Source organism: Heterocephalus glaber, unplaced genomic scaffold (assembly GCF_053883595.1).
Source record: "Heterocephalus glaber isolate CG9 unplaced genomic scaffold, H.glaber_assembly_v1.0 deba00000621, whole genome shotgun sequence".
NCBI classification, from domain to species: Eukaryota; Metazoa; Chordata; class Mammalia; order Rodentia; family Bathyergidae; genus Heterocephalus; species Heterocephalus glaber.
The window spans coordinates 24,626,268-24,644,013 of NW_028258153.1; the positions used below are offsets into that span (position 1 = coordinate 24,626,268).

The 17,746-nt window shown below is 37.9% G+C and overlaps 2 protein-coding genes across 2 annotated transcripts in view; one reads left to right on the forward strand and one right to left on the reverse strand.

The window, feature by feature from the left end:
- Stmp1 (short transmembrane mitochondrial protein 1) overlaps positions 1-17,275 on the forward strand; it is a 201,240-nt gene extending 183,965 nt beyond the window's left edge. The window contains exons 4-5 of the mRNA XM_087205900.1: positions 6,405-6,488; positions 16,442-17,275. Of these exons, the coding sequence (XP_087062026.1) occupies positions 6,405-6,488; positions 16,442-16,511 (154 nt within the window). The 3' untranslated portion in view covers positions 16,512-17,275. The remainder of the gene's footprint in view (positions 1-6,404; positions 6,489-16,441) is intronic.
- Positions 1-17,746, reverse strand: part of Mtpn (myotrophin) — a 111,821-nt gene that overhangs the window by 27,271 nt on the left and 66,804 nt on the right. The window lies entirely within an intron of this gene.

Here is a 17,746-nt window from a genome sequence, read left to right on the forward strand (position 1 = left end):
AAAAGAAGACAGGATCAGCAACAGTGCTGTATTGAGCCATATTGGAACCTGAAGCAAAAAGAAAATCAATTCCATCGATCCTGTCTTTAAGATTCTGGTATTTTGCTCCTCCTGGATTTTTTGGGATTCATTTTGAATTTTAAAAATACAGCATCAGGTTGTCACTTATCTTGATGGCTGAGTGATTTGGCCAGCCTTTGAGCTCTGTGTCTGAGGCAAGCCCTAGCCTAGCTCCCAGCCCTTCATGCCTGGGGGCTTCACCCAGCCATGGTGTGGGATGGAGCCACAGTGTTCTTTCTCAGAACCACCCAGGACCCCACAGCTGTGATTTAGGGTTTTGCTCTTATTTTGGAAGATGATGCTTTGGGTGATTTTTTTTCCAGCTGTGAGACCAGGTGACACAGGACCACCTGTATTCAGTATAATACGGGCAGAGATCTATGCAGCTGCCAGGGTCAGAGTTTGGTCTGTGACATCCTGATGGATGGGCTAAGAATTGTTCTGAGCAGGATGTCTTAGTTACTTTTTTCTTATTGCTGAAACAAAATACCCAACACCCAAATTAAAAGGGGAAATGTTCATTTGGCTCACAGTTCATGGAGGTTTTAGTCCATAATCAGCCGGCTCCAAGGCAGGGTGGCAGAGGGGCAACAGTTCATGGTGGCCCAAAGGTAGCAGAGCAACAAGAGAGGGGCCTTAACCCACCTTTCCGCCTCCAAGACTATTTAGGGAGAGTAGCACTCACACCCTTAATCCTAGTGCCCTTGGGCCTAGTATCACACCATGAATCAAAGCCTCACCTAAAACTGCATGAGGCTTTGGGGGCCGTCTAAACCAGGAGTTTCACTGCTGGCACTCTTCATCCTAAACCTCACTAGAAGAACTTACTTCTACATGGTTCCGTTCATTTTCTTATCAGGTGAGTTTCTCTTGCACAAAGTAAACCAACAAGATTTTGATCACTTTTTTCCAATCTTTTTAAAAATTTTTATCATCAGAAAAAGTAGTCGTGGTCCTGGAATAAACCATGGCCTGTATTCTGACACAATAGCCTTGAACAATCTGAGGACGTTCTGGAATTTCAGAGAGGAGCTCATCAGATATACAAAACAGCACTTTTCTATTTGTTGTTCCCTGGAGGAAAGTGAAGGTGCTGCTGAGGCCTGTGGAGGCCACTAACACCCTCTGAACGCTGCAGGTGCCTTTGATCCCCCACCCCTGGAGTGGGGATTGAACTGAACCCAAGCCCTCATGTGTGCCAGGCAAGTGCTCTACCAACCAGCTATGTCTCTAGCTGTCTACTTTATTTTGAGGAAGATTTTTGCTAAGTTGCCCAGGCTGGCCTTAAACTTTCCATCCTTCTGCCTCAGCCTCCCAAGAAACTGGGATTCCAGCCATGTGCCTTCATGTGGGGTATAAAAATTTCTAAAGCCTGTTTAGTTACCACTGCGGATGTAGACAAGTAAAGGATTTGATGAAAGTATTGTTTAGTGCAGTGCCTGGGACAGCTGAGCAGGTGATATCATTATGTCTCTCCTCCTCTTCCTTCTCATCAGGGCCATCATCACTGCACTGTGCTAGCCTTGGGGATATAAAGACGAGGAAGCTACAATTCCTTTCCTTCATGTGCTAATAATCTAGAGGGCAAAACAGATGATTCACGTATATGAGATAAAACCTATCATGACCCCTTTCCTCTCCTACTCTTCACAACAACCCCGTGAGGTGTAGGGCTCACAGTTTACAAATTAGGAAAGAAAGGCTCAGACAGTCATAGGACTGTGTTCAGACACGAAAATAGGAGGAGCCAAGGTTCACACCTAGTGCACTGTCATGCCAGGGCCGGAGCAATCAGTCTGCCTCATGGAGAAGGTGCGTAGCGATCGTCTAATGGATATTCTTCTGTAAGAAACATGGAAAATGTGCAGAGATGGCAGAAGAGAAACACAAGAGGTGCTTAGATGATTTAAAAAGAGGATCTACATTTTTTTCCTCCTGAAATTTGTGCATCTAAAAGGAAGGGGGGGAGGGAGGGGGGAGGGGAGAGAGAGAGAGAGAGAGAGAGACAGAGAGAGAGAGGGAGAGAGAGAGAGGGAGGTCCAGTAGTTTAGCAGAGAAAGACCTGGACTCAAAGATCCTTGATTTTGCAAAGCATGAAATTCCCAGATGATGATTTCAGAGCTGGGAGCTGACAACTGTGTTTTTTTCCCCCTTCTTGGGAGGATCTGAGCCTCTTGTCCTTACTTTTACTGAACACCCTAAAGGATAATCTCCTTTTCTTTGTTTTGTGTCAGGGAATCAACTTGAGTGAGTGGCAGGGAAGGGAAGGTGGGAAGCCAGCTGAGGTAGGAGGTGGGTCTGGGGTTACTCCTTTGTCTTAAGTGTGTTTGATGAAAGTTTTGCACCGTTTGCCTGTCAGCTCCATCCAAGGCCACATAAAGCACCTTAGCAAGTTCTGAAGTGACAATTTTTTCCCGAAAGGAAAATAGCTTTTTAGAAAATTATGAAAGTAATACATATTTACTGAAAAAAGAGAAGGCAGTCAAAAAATGTAAAAGAAGGTGAGATCATTCATCATTTCATCACCATGTGAGCCACACATACACACTCCTACACATATCATATTGTAAAATGGGGCCACTTAATCGATAGCTTTCTGGTGTGTGCACAGTCATTTTTCTTACTCTGGGAGCACCCTAATAATCAAAGTGAGGTCTTCACAACCATATTAATTTTATGTGATGAGCCAAAACTGGTTAGTTGTAGGGGAGAAATATGACACAGTTTAGTTCAATCTAGACAGCCCCATATATATTGTCATTTTTTCCAGAGGTTCCTGCAGCTTTGCTGGTTTCTGCCCTTTCTTCATTCTTAGTTGTTTTACTCTTTCTTCTGTTCGATGAACATGAAATAGCACAGTATCTTTCCAGAGTTCCCTGGCCTTGCTGTTTCCTGCCCGCTTCTTTTATCTTTCTGCTTATGCTAGCCAGAATCAGATCATCTCCCGTACAGCCAGGAGAAACTTAATGAATGCAATATTGTATTCACTGCTTCCTAACCTTTTTTTTGCTTAGCACATCAGGGCCATTTTCCATGTCCGTAGATAGTCACAGGTTGCTGTGTGATGGCTGTGTGTGGTCCACAGTGTGAAGATTGTGTCTTCATAAACTAGAACACACCTTCCAGCTTTTAGTTCTGAAATCACTGTCTAGTAATTAGAAGCCCCTCTTTGTTCTTTTTTAGACAGTGCTGCAGTAAATATTATAGTATATACATTTCTGTATTTATTATTCCTCATGGCAGATTTCCAGAAATGAAATTAATAAGGGTCTGTGTAATTTTCTTTTTGTATATTAACAGATTTCTTCCAAGAAAATTTGTACCAATTTATACTACCAATAATACAGTCTTAACACCCAGCATAGGTATTATAAATTTTTCCATTTGTTACCAATCTCATAGGAGATAACTCAAAAAATGACTATGTTTTATTTTGTCAGTAATAGACTACTGCAGAACTGTCAAGGAGGCCATACAGTCAAAAAGAAGGAAAAACTCGACCAAATCCATTACTTATAAAAACATATAAAAACATATAAAAGAGAGGACAAGCCCAAGCAGCCAGTGCTCCTGAGTACTTGTGTCTTGGTGCTCATAGTCCTGGCGGCCCATATAGTGTGCAAGTTGGTCCTTGGCAGGATGGACAAGACCTGTGAGATGAAATAGAAAATGCTGGACAGCCCTTTGGGGAAAATAGAGATATCTGGTTGTGAGCAAGGACTGCATAGGATAAGGCTGCTCCGCCAGAAGACCTCGAGCACAGAAATTCAGCAGTGAAGCCATCAAGATGCAAAGAAACAGACCCAAGGATCAGTGGAACAGATTAGAAGATGCAGAAACAATGCCAGACATACTCAGTCACCTCATCTTTGACAAAGGAGCCAACCACCCTCATTGGAGGAAAGATAGCTTCTTTAATAAATGGTGTTGGAAAACTGGATTTCAACCTGCCAAAGATTAAAACTAGACCCATACCTATCACCATGCACTAAACTAAGATCGAGTGGATTAAAGATCTAAATATTAAAACAGAAACACTAAACTTGCCGGAAGATAAGTTAGGTAGAACTTTTGAAGACATTGGCATACGAAAAGACTTTATGAACAAAACCTCAGTAGCACAGGAACTAGCACAAAGAATCAACAACTGGGATCTCATCTTATTAAAAAGTTTCTGCACTGCAAGAGAAACCACCAACAGAGCTAAGAGACAACCTACAATGTGGGAAAAAATTTTAGCAGCTGTACCTCAGACAAAGGACTACTATCAAGAATCTATAAAGAACTGAAAAAAATCAGACCCCCCAAAGTCAAAGACCCAATCCAAAAATGGGCATCTGAAATGAACAGACATTTCTCAGACAAAGAAGTAAAAGCAGCAAATAAATATATGAAAAAATGTTCAACATCACTGGTAATGCAAGAGATGCAGATGAAAACAATACTGAGATTCCACCTCACCCCTAAAAGAATAGCTGGTATCAAGAAATCAACCAATAACAAATGCTGGCAGCGGTGTGGGGAGAAAGGAGCTCTTTTCCATTGTTAGTGGGAGTGCAGATTGGTACAACCACTGTGGAAATCAGTATGGAGATACCTCAAAGAACTAGGACTAGAGGTCCCATTTGACCCAGCTATTCCCCTGCTGGGTATCTTCCCAAAAGAATTAAAAGAATCATACCACAGTGATATATGTGCACCCACGTTTATAGCAGCACAGTTTGTAATAGCTAAAGCTTGGAAACAGCCCAAGTGCCCATCAACTGGAAACTGGATAAAGAAGATGTGGGTTTTTAAAAAATAAAATGGAATACTACTCAGCCACAAAGAATGAGAAACTAGAGACATTTATAGCTAAATGGATGCATACTGAGGACATACTCTTAAGTGAAATAAGTAGGACACACATGTATAAATATCAAATAGTTTCTCTACTGTGAGAAACTGAAAGGGCAAATAAGGATTAAAATGATTAAAATGAATAATTGATAATTTGAAATAGGAAGAAAAGGTCCAAAGGGGTAGAGGAAGTGGGAGGGGAAGGGAAAAGGAAAGAAGGAAATGGAAAAATTATGAGAAAAGGAAAAAATGGAAACAAAGACTTTGTAAATAGGGAAGGGTAGAGGAGTGAAGGGAGGACAGGGAATGGGGAAAAAATAAGAATCAAGATATATCATGTATAGGTACAAGTGCCCAATGATAAATGTAAATGTATTGAATACCTAAGTAGAAATAAAAGAATTTAAGCAAAAAACCATATAAAATAGAACACGTGTGTACGTGATTTTAGAAAGGTAGGAGGGTTTTAAGAAACTAAATACATCCTACACATCCAAAACCCTTGTTCCCCCTCCGTCATATTACAGCTAGCCACAATCTTCTATGTGAAGTTTATAATTTAAAGGGTTTTTATGCCATAATTAAAGGAGGATATCTATCAATAATATATATTGTTGTTTGTTTTAAAATTATATGCTGTATTGTATGACTTTACTTTTTGTCACTCAATATTATGCTTTTGAAATTTATTCATGTTGACAGATGGAGCTCTATTTGGTTCACTTTAAATATTGTAGATTATTCCATTGCTTTAACTTACTTCAACTTTTAAAACCTGTTTTCTAATTACTTGATATTAAGGAATTCTTTATAACTTTATATTAAGCCTTGTTTTATTTGCGTTGTAAATATCTTCATTCAGTGCACAGTTTATCTATTCATTTTATATTGAACTATTTTTTCCATTTTAATGTAATGTAAAATTAATATTTTTCTGTGTATATCTTCTTTATCACTAATGAAATGATGTCAAATATAAAATAGATAATAGGAAATAGGGAGATACATCTTTTGCAAAAGGAAATGAGACTAAAAAAACAAGGGAGATGGAAGGAAGGGGAAAAGAATAGGAGGTAAAAAGAATTAAGATGTGTTGTATACGTGTTCCAACTCCCCATGAGGGATGTAATCATTATGTACTGAAAAAATATATTAACATTTTTTACTGAGAGTTTAAAAATTTCTTTTTTTGGCATTTTAACTTTTAATCCATCTTAAGGTGATTTTTGTGAATGGTATAAGGTACCATTTGGACAATTAATTATCCCAACTCCTATATATTAGTTGAGCCTGCTGCCATTGACGGGGAAAGTCATAGCTATCACGTATCAGCATGTTTTTGCACTTAATCTATGTTGTTTTGTCAGTCTAGTTTTCTTTCTGCATGCTAATATTGTATTATCTTAATTACTCTAATTTTCTAAGTCTGGTATCTGATAGCATAAATCCTCCCAACTACTGTCTAACAATGTCAACTATACTGGTCATTTATGTTTTCTTACAAGGTTTGGAATCAACTTGTCAAATTCTGTGGAAAAGTCTACTGTGATTCTTACTGAATTGTGCTGGGTGGAGCTGCTATCTATAAGGTATTAAATATTCCCATCAATAAACATGGTATATTGCTTTATTAATTAGAAATTTTATTTTTGCCAGAATGTGCCATAATTTTTTCTTCCAGTTAGTTTTGTAGATATTTTGTTAGATTCTTCCCTTAATCCCTACTGAGAATCTTATCATTTTCATGATTTTTTATGGGATCCTTCTTTTGTGGATGAATATTATCTAACTTGTTATTTGTGTATTAGATGACATTGGGTGTGTTCAGGGTGGTATGGCCATAGACTTGTGTATCAGAGATCTATGGATTTTTCTATGTTGATCTTGCATCCAACTTACTATCAAATTTTCTTATTATACACATTTGAGTACAGATAGATTCTTTTATTATCTATTTAGATAATCTTAACATTGCAAAATGGATAGCTTTCTCTTCTCTGGCAGGTGTTGTTCCTTCATCTCTCTTAAGAATTCTTTTTTTTTTTTTTTGGTGCCGGGGATTGAACTCCGGTCCTTGCGCTTGTGCAGCAGGCGGCGAAACTCTCTCTCTTAAGAATTCTTTATAAGGATGCCTTGTTATATTAGTTAGCACCTAAGTCAGTAGTGACTAACAGAAATGATAATGGGACTATTGTGCTATTCCTGACTTTAATGGAAATGTTTATAATGGATTATTTCTGAATATATTTGCTATAAATTTTTAAATTTTGCTGTGGGTTGAATTGTGTCTCTCTGAAAGATAAGTTGAAGTCTTAATTCCTGGTACTTGTGAATGGGCCCTTCTTTGAAAATATGGTCTTAGTAGATGTAATCAAGCTTTCATCAGGTCATACTGGATTAAAATGGTCTCTAATTCAATGGGCTTTGTCCTTATAAGGGGGAAATTTAGATAAACACACACAGACATGGGAGAATGCCATGTACTATGGAGGCAGATTGGAGTGATGCTTCTACAAATCAGTGAATGCTTAAGATTGCTAGGAAGGGTCAGGAAAAGTTCCTTCTCTAGTTCTTTCAGAAAGATCTTGGCCATGCTGACATCTTGATTTGGAACTGTGCCCCACAGAACTATGAGATGATAAATCTGTTCTTTGTGATCATTTGTTGTAACAACTCTAGAAGATAAGCACATTTATGGTATGTATCCAGTGATAGATTAACAATGTTTTCTTCTAGTCCCAATTTGTAAAAGAGTTTATTTTTTCTTGAATGGGTGTTAAGTGTTATGTTTTTTGATCATATTATTTTTTAGCGCTCAGTGTTAAATATAATTTATTGTATTAATGTGTTTTCTGGTATTGTACCATTCCTGCATTTCTAGGAATAAACTGATGAATTAAATTTGATCATGATCTTTTTTTCATTTAACATAGACATTTATAAATTTCTATTTTCCTTGTATTTTGCTTAGGATTTTTTATTTGTACTTATAAATGAGAACAGTATTTAATTCTAATTTATGAAATGATTTTGGATCAAAATAATATGTGCATGTGCCTTTTCTATTACCTGATATAGTTTTTATAAGATTCACTTTATTTGTTTCTTCAAAGTGGGAAGACTTGTTTATAAAATTATATGGAATTTAGGTCTTTTTTCTTTTAGGGATTGAGGAATATGGATAGATTAGGAATATGGATTACATTAGGAATTCAGTTTATCTAATAACTATCTGATTAGTCACTTTCCCTTTGATAAGACAAAATATATGACACTTGCAACTTAAGGGAAGAGAGGTTTATTTTGGCTCACAGTTTCAGTGGGTTCAAGCCATGGTTGGCTGGTTCCAACACAGAAACAACGTGGCAGAATGGTATGGTGGGAGAATGGCCTGGCAGAAGAAAGCTGTTCACTGCATGGCAACCGGGAAGCAGAGAAAGAAGGGAGGAGCCAGGGAGATGAACACATCCTTCCAAGTCACACCCCAGTGACCTACCCTTCCAGTCAGTCCCCACCTCTTATTGTGAGAATTTTGGGGAATATTTTAGATCTAGACCATAACACTAATGGTTTTGCTAGTCTTTCTTTTTATTCTTGAGTCAATTTTGTTATTCCTTTTCTTTAGAAAATTGGCCATTTTGTGTCAGCTTTCAGATTTATTTATATCAAATATTCCATAGATTCTTCTTATGGCTTTTAAAAGTTTCTATAGCCTTAGGGACATGTCCCTTTTCTCCTGGTATTATTTGTGCCACTTCTATTTCTCTTAATCATTCTAGAGAGAGAATTTTCTAGTTTTCATGAACTAGTTCTTGAATTGTTTATCTTCCCTTTTGTCTCTTTATTTTCTATGTCATTATTTTCTGTTCTTATTTTGCTTACTTTCAGCTACTTTTTAAAAGGTGTGTTATCTTACACCTTTTCTAGTTCTTTGAGTTTAAATTTTTTCTTGTTATGTTACTGATGAATTTATTTAGAGCTCTACATTGTTAACTGCAGCCTGCATGTCACCCAATGGTTTTAAATACAATAATTTTATTGCAATACAGGTTCATAAAATTTTATGTCATTGATTATTATTTTTGAACATATGAATGATTTAAGAGTACATTTTTAGTTTCAAACACAAAAGTTCTTGGTAGTTAAAACTATGTCTTGGGCCTTGAAAGAAATTTCATTGGATTTAAGAGGACTGAGATTTTACAAAATATGTTTTCAAACCCATCTAATTTAACAAAAAAATCAGTGACAACAGAAAAGGATTCAAAATCCTTATATTTGGAAATCAAGAGTATGCTCATAAATTATGCATATATGAAAGAAAAAATCAAATGAAAATGTAAAAAATATTTTAACTGGGTCATAGTGAAAATATGACAGATCAAAACGTGAGGGATGCAGTTTATTTCTTCCTTAAAGGAAAATTGATTAAAGAAAAGAGCATGAAAATCAGTCTGCTAAGCAACCTTCTCAACCCGGTTAGAAGGAGTGGTTGGATAAGAAATGACAACTTCACCCAAGAGCAGAGCTGCCCCCAGCACAGAGGAAGTGAATATTCCAGGCTGCTGTACCACTGCCCCCAATGCCCAGGAGCAGAGCTATCCCCAGTGCAGAAGAGGTGAACCTTTCAGGACCCCGTACCACTGCCCCCAATGCTAAGAAGCAGAGCTGCTCCCAGTGCAGAGGAGGTGAACTTTCCCGGCCTCCATACCACTGTCCCCAGCACTGAGGAGGTGAGACACATGGGCGCCAACAGCACTCCCCCCCCCCCGTTGAAATGAGAAGACACTTAAAGGAGTATCAAAACCAGACTCCCAGATCACCTAAAGCAACCCCAAAGGGAAATGAGATGGAACAATCTGATACTCAACCACCTAGACTCCTGGAACTGGCAATGAAAGAATATCTGGAAAAAATGAAATCAGAAATAATTTCTCAGATATAGCAGAGACTGTACACATAGTGCAAGACATGATTAATAAATCTAGAGAGGACACAGATAAAAAAATAGAGGAGTGGAGGAATATGATGGAATCCCAACATAGGAAACAAATGGAATCTATAAAATACATGTAAACAGATTTCCAGGAGATTAAAAAGTCCATTGAAAGTTTACACAGCAGAATGACCCAATGTGAGGACAGAATTTCAGAAGATAAGATTGCAATTAGTAACCAGGAAAAGAAAAACTTCTTTAAAATAGTAAGGGACCATGAGAACTCAATCCAGCAGCTGCTAGATGACGCAAAGAAGAATAACATAAGACTAATCAGAGTTAATGAAGAAACATGAGAGAGTGCAGATGACATAAAAAAAAACTTCACAGAAGTGATGGCAGAAAATTTCCCAAGCAGGGGAAAAGAACTTGAATACAGATAAGTGAGGTATATAGGACTTCAACCAGCCTTGATCAAAAAAAAATCTACACATAGGCATATAATTGTTAAGATTCCAGAAACCCAACAGAAGAACAAAATTCTAGAAGCAGTCAGAGAAAAGAAACAAATCACATACAAAGAAAAGTCCGTCAGAATCACAGCAGACTTCTCAATGCAAACCCTCAAGGCAAGAAGAGCTTGGAGTGACTTATTTCAAGCCCTAAAGGAAAACAGCCTCCAAACCAGATTGATGTACTCTGCAAAACTATCTTTCAAAATTGGTGGAGAAATAAGATACTTTCATGACAAAGAGCACCTTAGGAACTTCCTGAATACCAAACCAGCACTCTGAAAGATTTTAGACAATATCCTAGGAAAAGACAATGAGGATCATAACCCCAGGAAGCCCAGCAGAATGAATCCATTGGGCACAACAAGAAATTAAACACAAAGAGGGAGAATCCAAGAAAAAGAAGAAGTCATGACAATGATAAGTCAATATGTATCAGTTATAACCATCAATATAAATGGTCTCAAATGATCAATCAAAAGAAACAGACTGGCAGAATGGGTCAAGAAGCAAGATCCAATATGCTGCATACAAGAAACCCACTTAATTCAAAATGAAACTCATAGACTGAAAGTTAAAGGGTGCAAAACAATACTCCATGTGACAGAAACCCCCCCAAAAGCAGGAGTAGCTATCCTCTTTGCACATCAAGTGAATTTCAAACCAACTCTGATTAAGAGAGACAAAGAAGGACACTACAACTACATCCTTGTAAAGGGAACAATCCAAGAGGAAGAGATGACAATCATAAACATATATGCACCAAACACTAGTGTGCCCAAGTATATAAAACAAATACTAATGAACATGAAAAATCAAATAAGCACTAATACAATAGTAGTGGGGGACCTCAATACTGCACTCTCACAAATAGACAGATCAACTAGACAAAAAACAAGCAATGAAATACTAGAACTCAATCAAACTCTTGAACAAATGGACTTAACAGATGTTTACAGAGTGTTCCACCCCACAAAATCAGAATACACATTCTTTTCAGCTGCACACTGGTCGTTCTCCAAAGTAGACCACATACTCACTCATAGAACATATTCAGGTAAGTACAAAGGAATTTATGTTATCCCTTGTATACTACCAGACCATAGTGGGGTGAAATTGGAGATCAATAGGAAAAGAAACTGCAAAAATTTCATAAACACATGGAAATTGAACAACACACTTCTGAATAACCAATGGGTCACAGAAAATTAAAGAAGAAATCAGACAGTTCCTTCAATTAAATGACAATGACAATACAGGATATTGGAATCTATGGGACACAATGAAAGCAGTCTTACAAGAGAAATTCATAGCAGTGAATACTCATATTAGGAAAACAGACTGAGCTCAATTACACAACCTGATGCTGCACCTCAAGCTTCTAGAAAAAGAAGTGCAGGACAAACTCAAAGTTCATCCAAGGGAGGAAATTATAAAGATCAGAGCAGAAATCAATGCAATGGAGACTAAGAAAACAATACAAAAAATCAATGAAGCCAAGAGTTGGTTCTTCTAAAGAATAAACAAAATTGACAAACCCTTAGCCAACCTTATCAGAAAAAGGAAAGAAAAGGCCCAAATCCATGCAATTAGGAATGAAAAGAATGAAATTACAATGGACCCAGCAGAAATCCAGAGGATCATCAATATCTACTTCAAGAGCCTATACACCTATAAGATGGAAAACACAAAAGAAATGAACAGATTTCTAGAGAAGTATGAATTAAAGTTGAACAAAGAAAATCTAAAAGTTCTAAACAACCCAATATCAATCAATGAAATTGAAAATGCAATTAAAAACTTACCAACTAAGAAAAGCCTGGGTCCTGATGGTTTCCCTGCTGAATTCTACAAGACATTTAGAGAGGAACTACTGCCACTACTGTTTAAATTCTTCAATGAAATTGAAAGGGAAGCAATACTCCCAAATTCATTCCTGGAAGCAAGCATCACCTTGATCCCCAAACAGATAAAGACCCAATTGAAAAAGAGAACTATAGGCCAATCTCACTAATGAACATAGATGCAAAAATCCTCAATAAGATACTGGCAAATAGAATGCAGAAGATCATCAAGAAGATCCTACATCCTGACCAAGTGGGATTCATCCCAGGAATGCAGGGATGGTTCAACATACACAAATCAATCAATGTAATACACTATATCAATAGAGCCAAGGACAAAACCCATATGATCATCTCAATAGATGCAGAAAAAGCATTTGACAAAATCCAACATGCATTTATGATAAAAACCCTACAAAAAATTGGAATAGATGGTCTCTACCTCAAACTGATAAAATCCATCTATGAAAAGGCAACAGCCAATATCATACTAAATGGTCAAAAACTGAAATCCTTCACAGTAACATCAGGAACAATACAAGGATGTCCACTATCACCACTCCTGTTCAATATAGTTTTGGAAACATTAGCCATGGCACTTAGACAAGAGAAAGAAATAAAAGGAATAAAGATAGAAAACAAAAAAGTCAAATTGTCATTATTTGCAGATGACATGATATTCTATATAGAAGACCCCAAGAACTCCACCAAAAGTCTTCTAGACTTAATAACCAAATTCAGTAAAGTGGCTGCATACAAGGTCAACACACAAAAGTCAATAGCTTTCCTGTCCACGAACAAGACTCACTGAGAGAGAAATAGGGCAAATAATTCCTTTCACAATAGCACCCAAAAAACTGAAATACCTAGGAACCAACCTAGCAAAAGAAATCAAAGACCACTTCTCTGAAAACTATACCACTCTGAAAGGAGAGATTGAAGACGATATAAGAAAATGGAAAGAGAATCCTTGTTCCTGGGTAGGAAGGATCAACATAGTGAAAATGGCCATACTTTCAAAACTGCTATATAGATTCAGTGCAATCCCAATTGAAATACCAGTAGCATACTTCATGGACCTTGAGAAAACAATCCAAAAATTCACTTGGAACAAGAAGAGACCCAGAATAGCAAAAGCAATTCTAGGCAACAGAGACATGGCAGGGGGTATTACAACCCCCATCTTGAAACCATACTGCAAAGCTACTGTGATAAAAACAGCATGGTACTGACAAAGAAACAGACCTGAGGACCAGTGGAACAGATTAGAAGATGCAGAAACAACTCTAGACACACTCAGCCACCTCATCTTTGACAAAGGAACCAAACACCCTCACCTGAAGGAAAGGTAGCCTCTTTAATAAATCGTGCTGGAAAAATTGCATTTCAACTTGCCAAAGATTAAAACTTTACCTATATCTCTCACCATGCACTAAACTAAAGTCAAAATAGATTAAAGATCTAAATATTAAAACAGGAATGGTGAACCGGCTGGAACAGAGGATAGGTAGAACTCTTGAAGACATTGATGTAGGAAAAAATTTTATGAACAAAACCTCAGTTGGTTGTGAACCTGCACAAACAATCAACAAGTGGGATCTCTCCTCACTAAAAAGCTTCTCTACACAGCAAGAGAAGCCACCAACAGGGTGAAGAGACAACCCACAATGTGGGAAAAAATTTTCACCTGCTGTTCCTCAGACAAAGGTCTACTATGTAGAATCTATAAAGAACTTAAAAAAATCAGACCTCTCAAATTTAAAGACTCAGTCCTAAAATGGGCATCTGAAATGAACAGACATTTCTCACACAAAGAAGTAAAAGGAGCAAATAAACACATGAAAAAATGTTCAACATCACTGGTCATTCAAGAGATGCAAATGAACACAATGCTGAGATTCCACCTCACTCCAGAAAGAATGGCTGCTATCATGAAATCAACCAATAACAAATGCTGGCGGGGCTGTGGGGTAAGTGGAACACTGCTCCACTTCTAGTGGGAGTGTAGACTGGTGCAACCACTGTGGAAATCAGTATGGGGATACCTCAAAGAACTAGGACTGATAGTCTCATTTGACCCAGCTATTCCCCTGCTGGATATCTTCCCCAAATAAATAAAAGAATCATACCACAATGATATATGTGCACCCATGTTCATAGCAGCACAATTTCTAATAGGTAAAACTGGGAAGCAGCCCAATTGCCCATCAACTGGAGACTGGATAAAGAAAATGTGGTTTATTAATAAAATGGAGTACTACTCAGCCATAAAAAATGAGAAATTAGAGACATTTATAGCTAAATGGATGCACATTGAGGCCATACTCTTAAGTGAAATAAATAGGACACACACATGTAAATATCAAATAGTTTCTCTAGTGTGAGAAACTGAAAGTGTAAATAAGGACTAAAAGGTATAATGGATAATGTGAACTTGGAAGAAAAGGGTACAGAAGGGGAAGTTGGAGGGGTATGGGAAAAGAAAGAAGGGAATGGAATTAATATGAGAAAATTGGAAAATGGAAATAAAGTCTTTGCAAATAGGGAGGGACAGAGGGGTTGAAGGGATGGTAGGAGAGTGGGGAAAAAATAAGAACCAAGAGAGATTATGTAAAGGTGCAAATTTCCAATGATGAATATCTTTATATTGTATACCTAAAATGTACCAATAAAATTAATTTAAAAAATGAAAAAAATTAGGATCCTACCTCATTGTTAGTTTATAAATACAAATATTACTGAGTAACTTACTCTAGAAAATAAATAAGCATAAAAGGTATAAAATGACACCATGTTAAATTAAAATCAATAAAACTAGGAATTTTGAAAAAAAAAATGACAACTTTATCGCAGATGCCTGTAAGAGCATCTTCAAGAGGATTGGTGTTTATTTTCTCTTTATCTAAATTTTGTGATTTTGCTGCTGCCTACCTCTGACTTTTCAGTCAAGCCAGATGGTGTTCTGGAGTCTCATTCTGTGGAAGTATTGGGAATGATATAGAAAGGTGAATTAGTTCCTGTTTAGGAAGCTCTAGCTTTATCTCAGACAGGAGCTCATAGCTTTGTAGCTCAGTCTCTTTATCAGTATGAAAATATTGATTTCCCCCATCCCCAAGACCCTTGTCTACCTGGCTCCAACCATGAATCTGAGGCCAGTTTCTTCTATTGAGGACTACACATTTGTGTCTACTCAGGATTCATATGCTGAAGCCCTTCGCCCTCATATGTCTGTCTGTATATAGAGATTAGACCTCTAAGGAAGTAGGTTAAGTAAGGCCTAGGGATGAGGCCCTAGAAGAAGATACCAGAGAGCTCCTGCTTGCTCATTCAGTCTCACCAGGGGGCAGAGGAGAGGCCCTGTGACCACAGAGTAGGAGGGCAGCTGTGTACAAGCTGGAAACCGAGCCCTCATGAGACACTGAGTCTTGCTGGACATTGATCTGAGACTTCCAACCTCCACAACTGAGAAAGAAAGTGTCTGTTGTTTAAGCCTCCTATCTGTGCTGTTTTGTTACCAAGCCTGAGCTGACTTAGACACCTTTTGGATGACTCAGCTGTTTGCTGCGCCTGGGTACTCTTAGCTCGGTGGCCTGTGTTGCTGTTCCTCAGCCCTGGTCACTTTGCCTTGTGATAGCTCCATGTAGATGCTTGTGTTTTTTTTGAGGCCGACTGTGACTTTCAGGTTTTTTTCTTTATCTATTGTCAAGTGAGCTAAGGAATTTATCAAAGTGTGAGCATACTAAGATCTTCAGTAGTTTTCAGTAGGAAAGAACCACAGGAGTTTAATTTTGCCCTAGGGATTATGAAATAATTATTATTACTATAGATTTAATAATTTACTAAAATTCTTTTATTTTCTCTTGTGGGTCTGTGTTTGGAATCCACTGGTTCCTACCTCATAGTTACTAATTAATCTGCAGCTTCTCCAGGTACTGTGGAAGAGGCAGCTGGCCAGGTTTTCCTGGGGGAGTGAAAGCATCTCCCAGTGAATTGATCCTGGAGCTTCTCCAAACGTAGTACACTCTAGCTCTTTGTGTTTCTCTATCCACATTACCAACATCTCTGTGCTTCGTCCTCCCAAGCAAACGTGGCAGAGTAGTACCTGTTCAATATTTCTACATTAAATGACATACACATTGGGAAACAAAACAACAGTGATGCATTTGTTTGTGAGTCTGCAATCTTTGTGTGTGTTTACTTGACATCACTGCTTGGGAAACATTAGGTAATGTTATTGATTCTTCCCACAGAAAGAACCTTCTCCCAAACATGGACATGATATGCAACTCTCGGCACTTCCTGCTCCTCACCCCGCAGTGATTTTTGACTTGCAGATGTGAACTGTTATTTGCAGGCTCTATAACTGTTTGTGATTCTGCCTCCCAGATTTAACACAGAACTGGCGCCTTTTTCTAATACTCACCTCTTTACTTATCACTGCCATGGGATCACACAGTTGTGAGTATTTTTTTTTTTTTTTTGACAAGCCAAAAATCAAATGGAACAAAAAATGGCTGCAGATGCAATTTTCCTGGCTTCCGGGGAGCAGTGTAAGAAGGTGAAGACATAAGCTTTGTGGTTGCTCAAATCTAGCCCATGCAATCAGCAGCTGTGGGACCTCAGGCAGGTCTGAGGGCTTATCCTCTGGGAGCTGCCCTGCAAAATGGGCATGGTGTTGCATGGTCCAGAGGTTAGTGTGAGCTGCATGAAAGGAAGGCACCCAGCCTGTGCCTAGAGGTGTTCAATATACAGGCTGAGCATCCTTAATCTGAAAATATGAAAATTGAAATGCTCCAAAAATCCAACATTTTTGAGCATTGTTTCAGCACTCAAAAAGTTTTGATTTCATAAGCCAGACTCAGAAAGACAAGTATCACATCTTAGGTAATATATGGAGTCTTAAAAAAAAAAGGAAGACTATTAGGCAGGAGGAAAAGAATAAAAGGGAGGTGGTGGGTGTAAGGAAGTGTAACGGGGGCATGGATATGATCAATGTACGTTATATGTATGTATGAAAATGGCATAATGAAATCTGATATTTTGTAAAATTAATGTGTACTAATAAAAACATATATATTGAAAAAAGAGAAAAAGCTTTATTTCAGAGTGTTTCAGATGTTTTGGTTAGGGATGCTTAATTTGGTAGTCTATGCAAATGTTCCAAAATGTGAAAAACTGAAATTTGAAATGTTTCTGGTCACAAACATTTTGTATAAGGGATACTCAGCAGTTTCCTTCCCTTCCTCTTTTGATTGTTCACTACAGCAGATCTTAGCAAGACCACCCCTTCCTGCACCTCTCCTTTCTGTGCTCAGTGTAAGACATGTGAAGCCAGCAGTCCAGTTTCTCTAATGTCTTTCTAGCTCCACAATGCTGTGCGAATTGGTCATGCAACAACTGTTATCCCAGTGGCCTCTCTGGCTTGTCCCACAACTGTCACCCTTGCCATGATTAATTCTTTGGCTAAAGAGTCATGCTGCTGTTTCTGATTACACTGATTAGGGGAAAAGTAAAGATCATGTTTAATGCCTTGCCAGAAGAGGGTGCAGAATTTG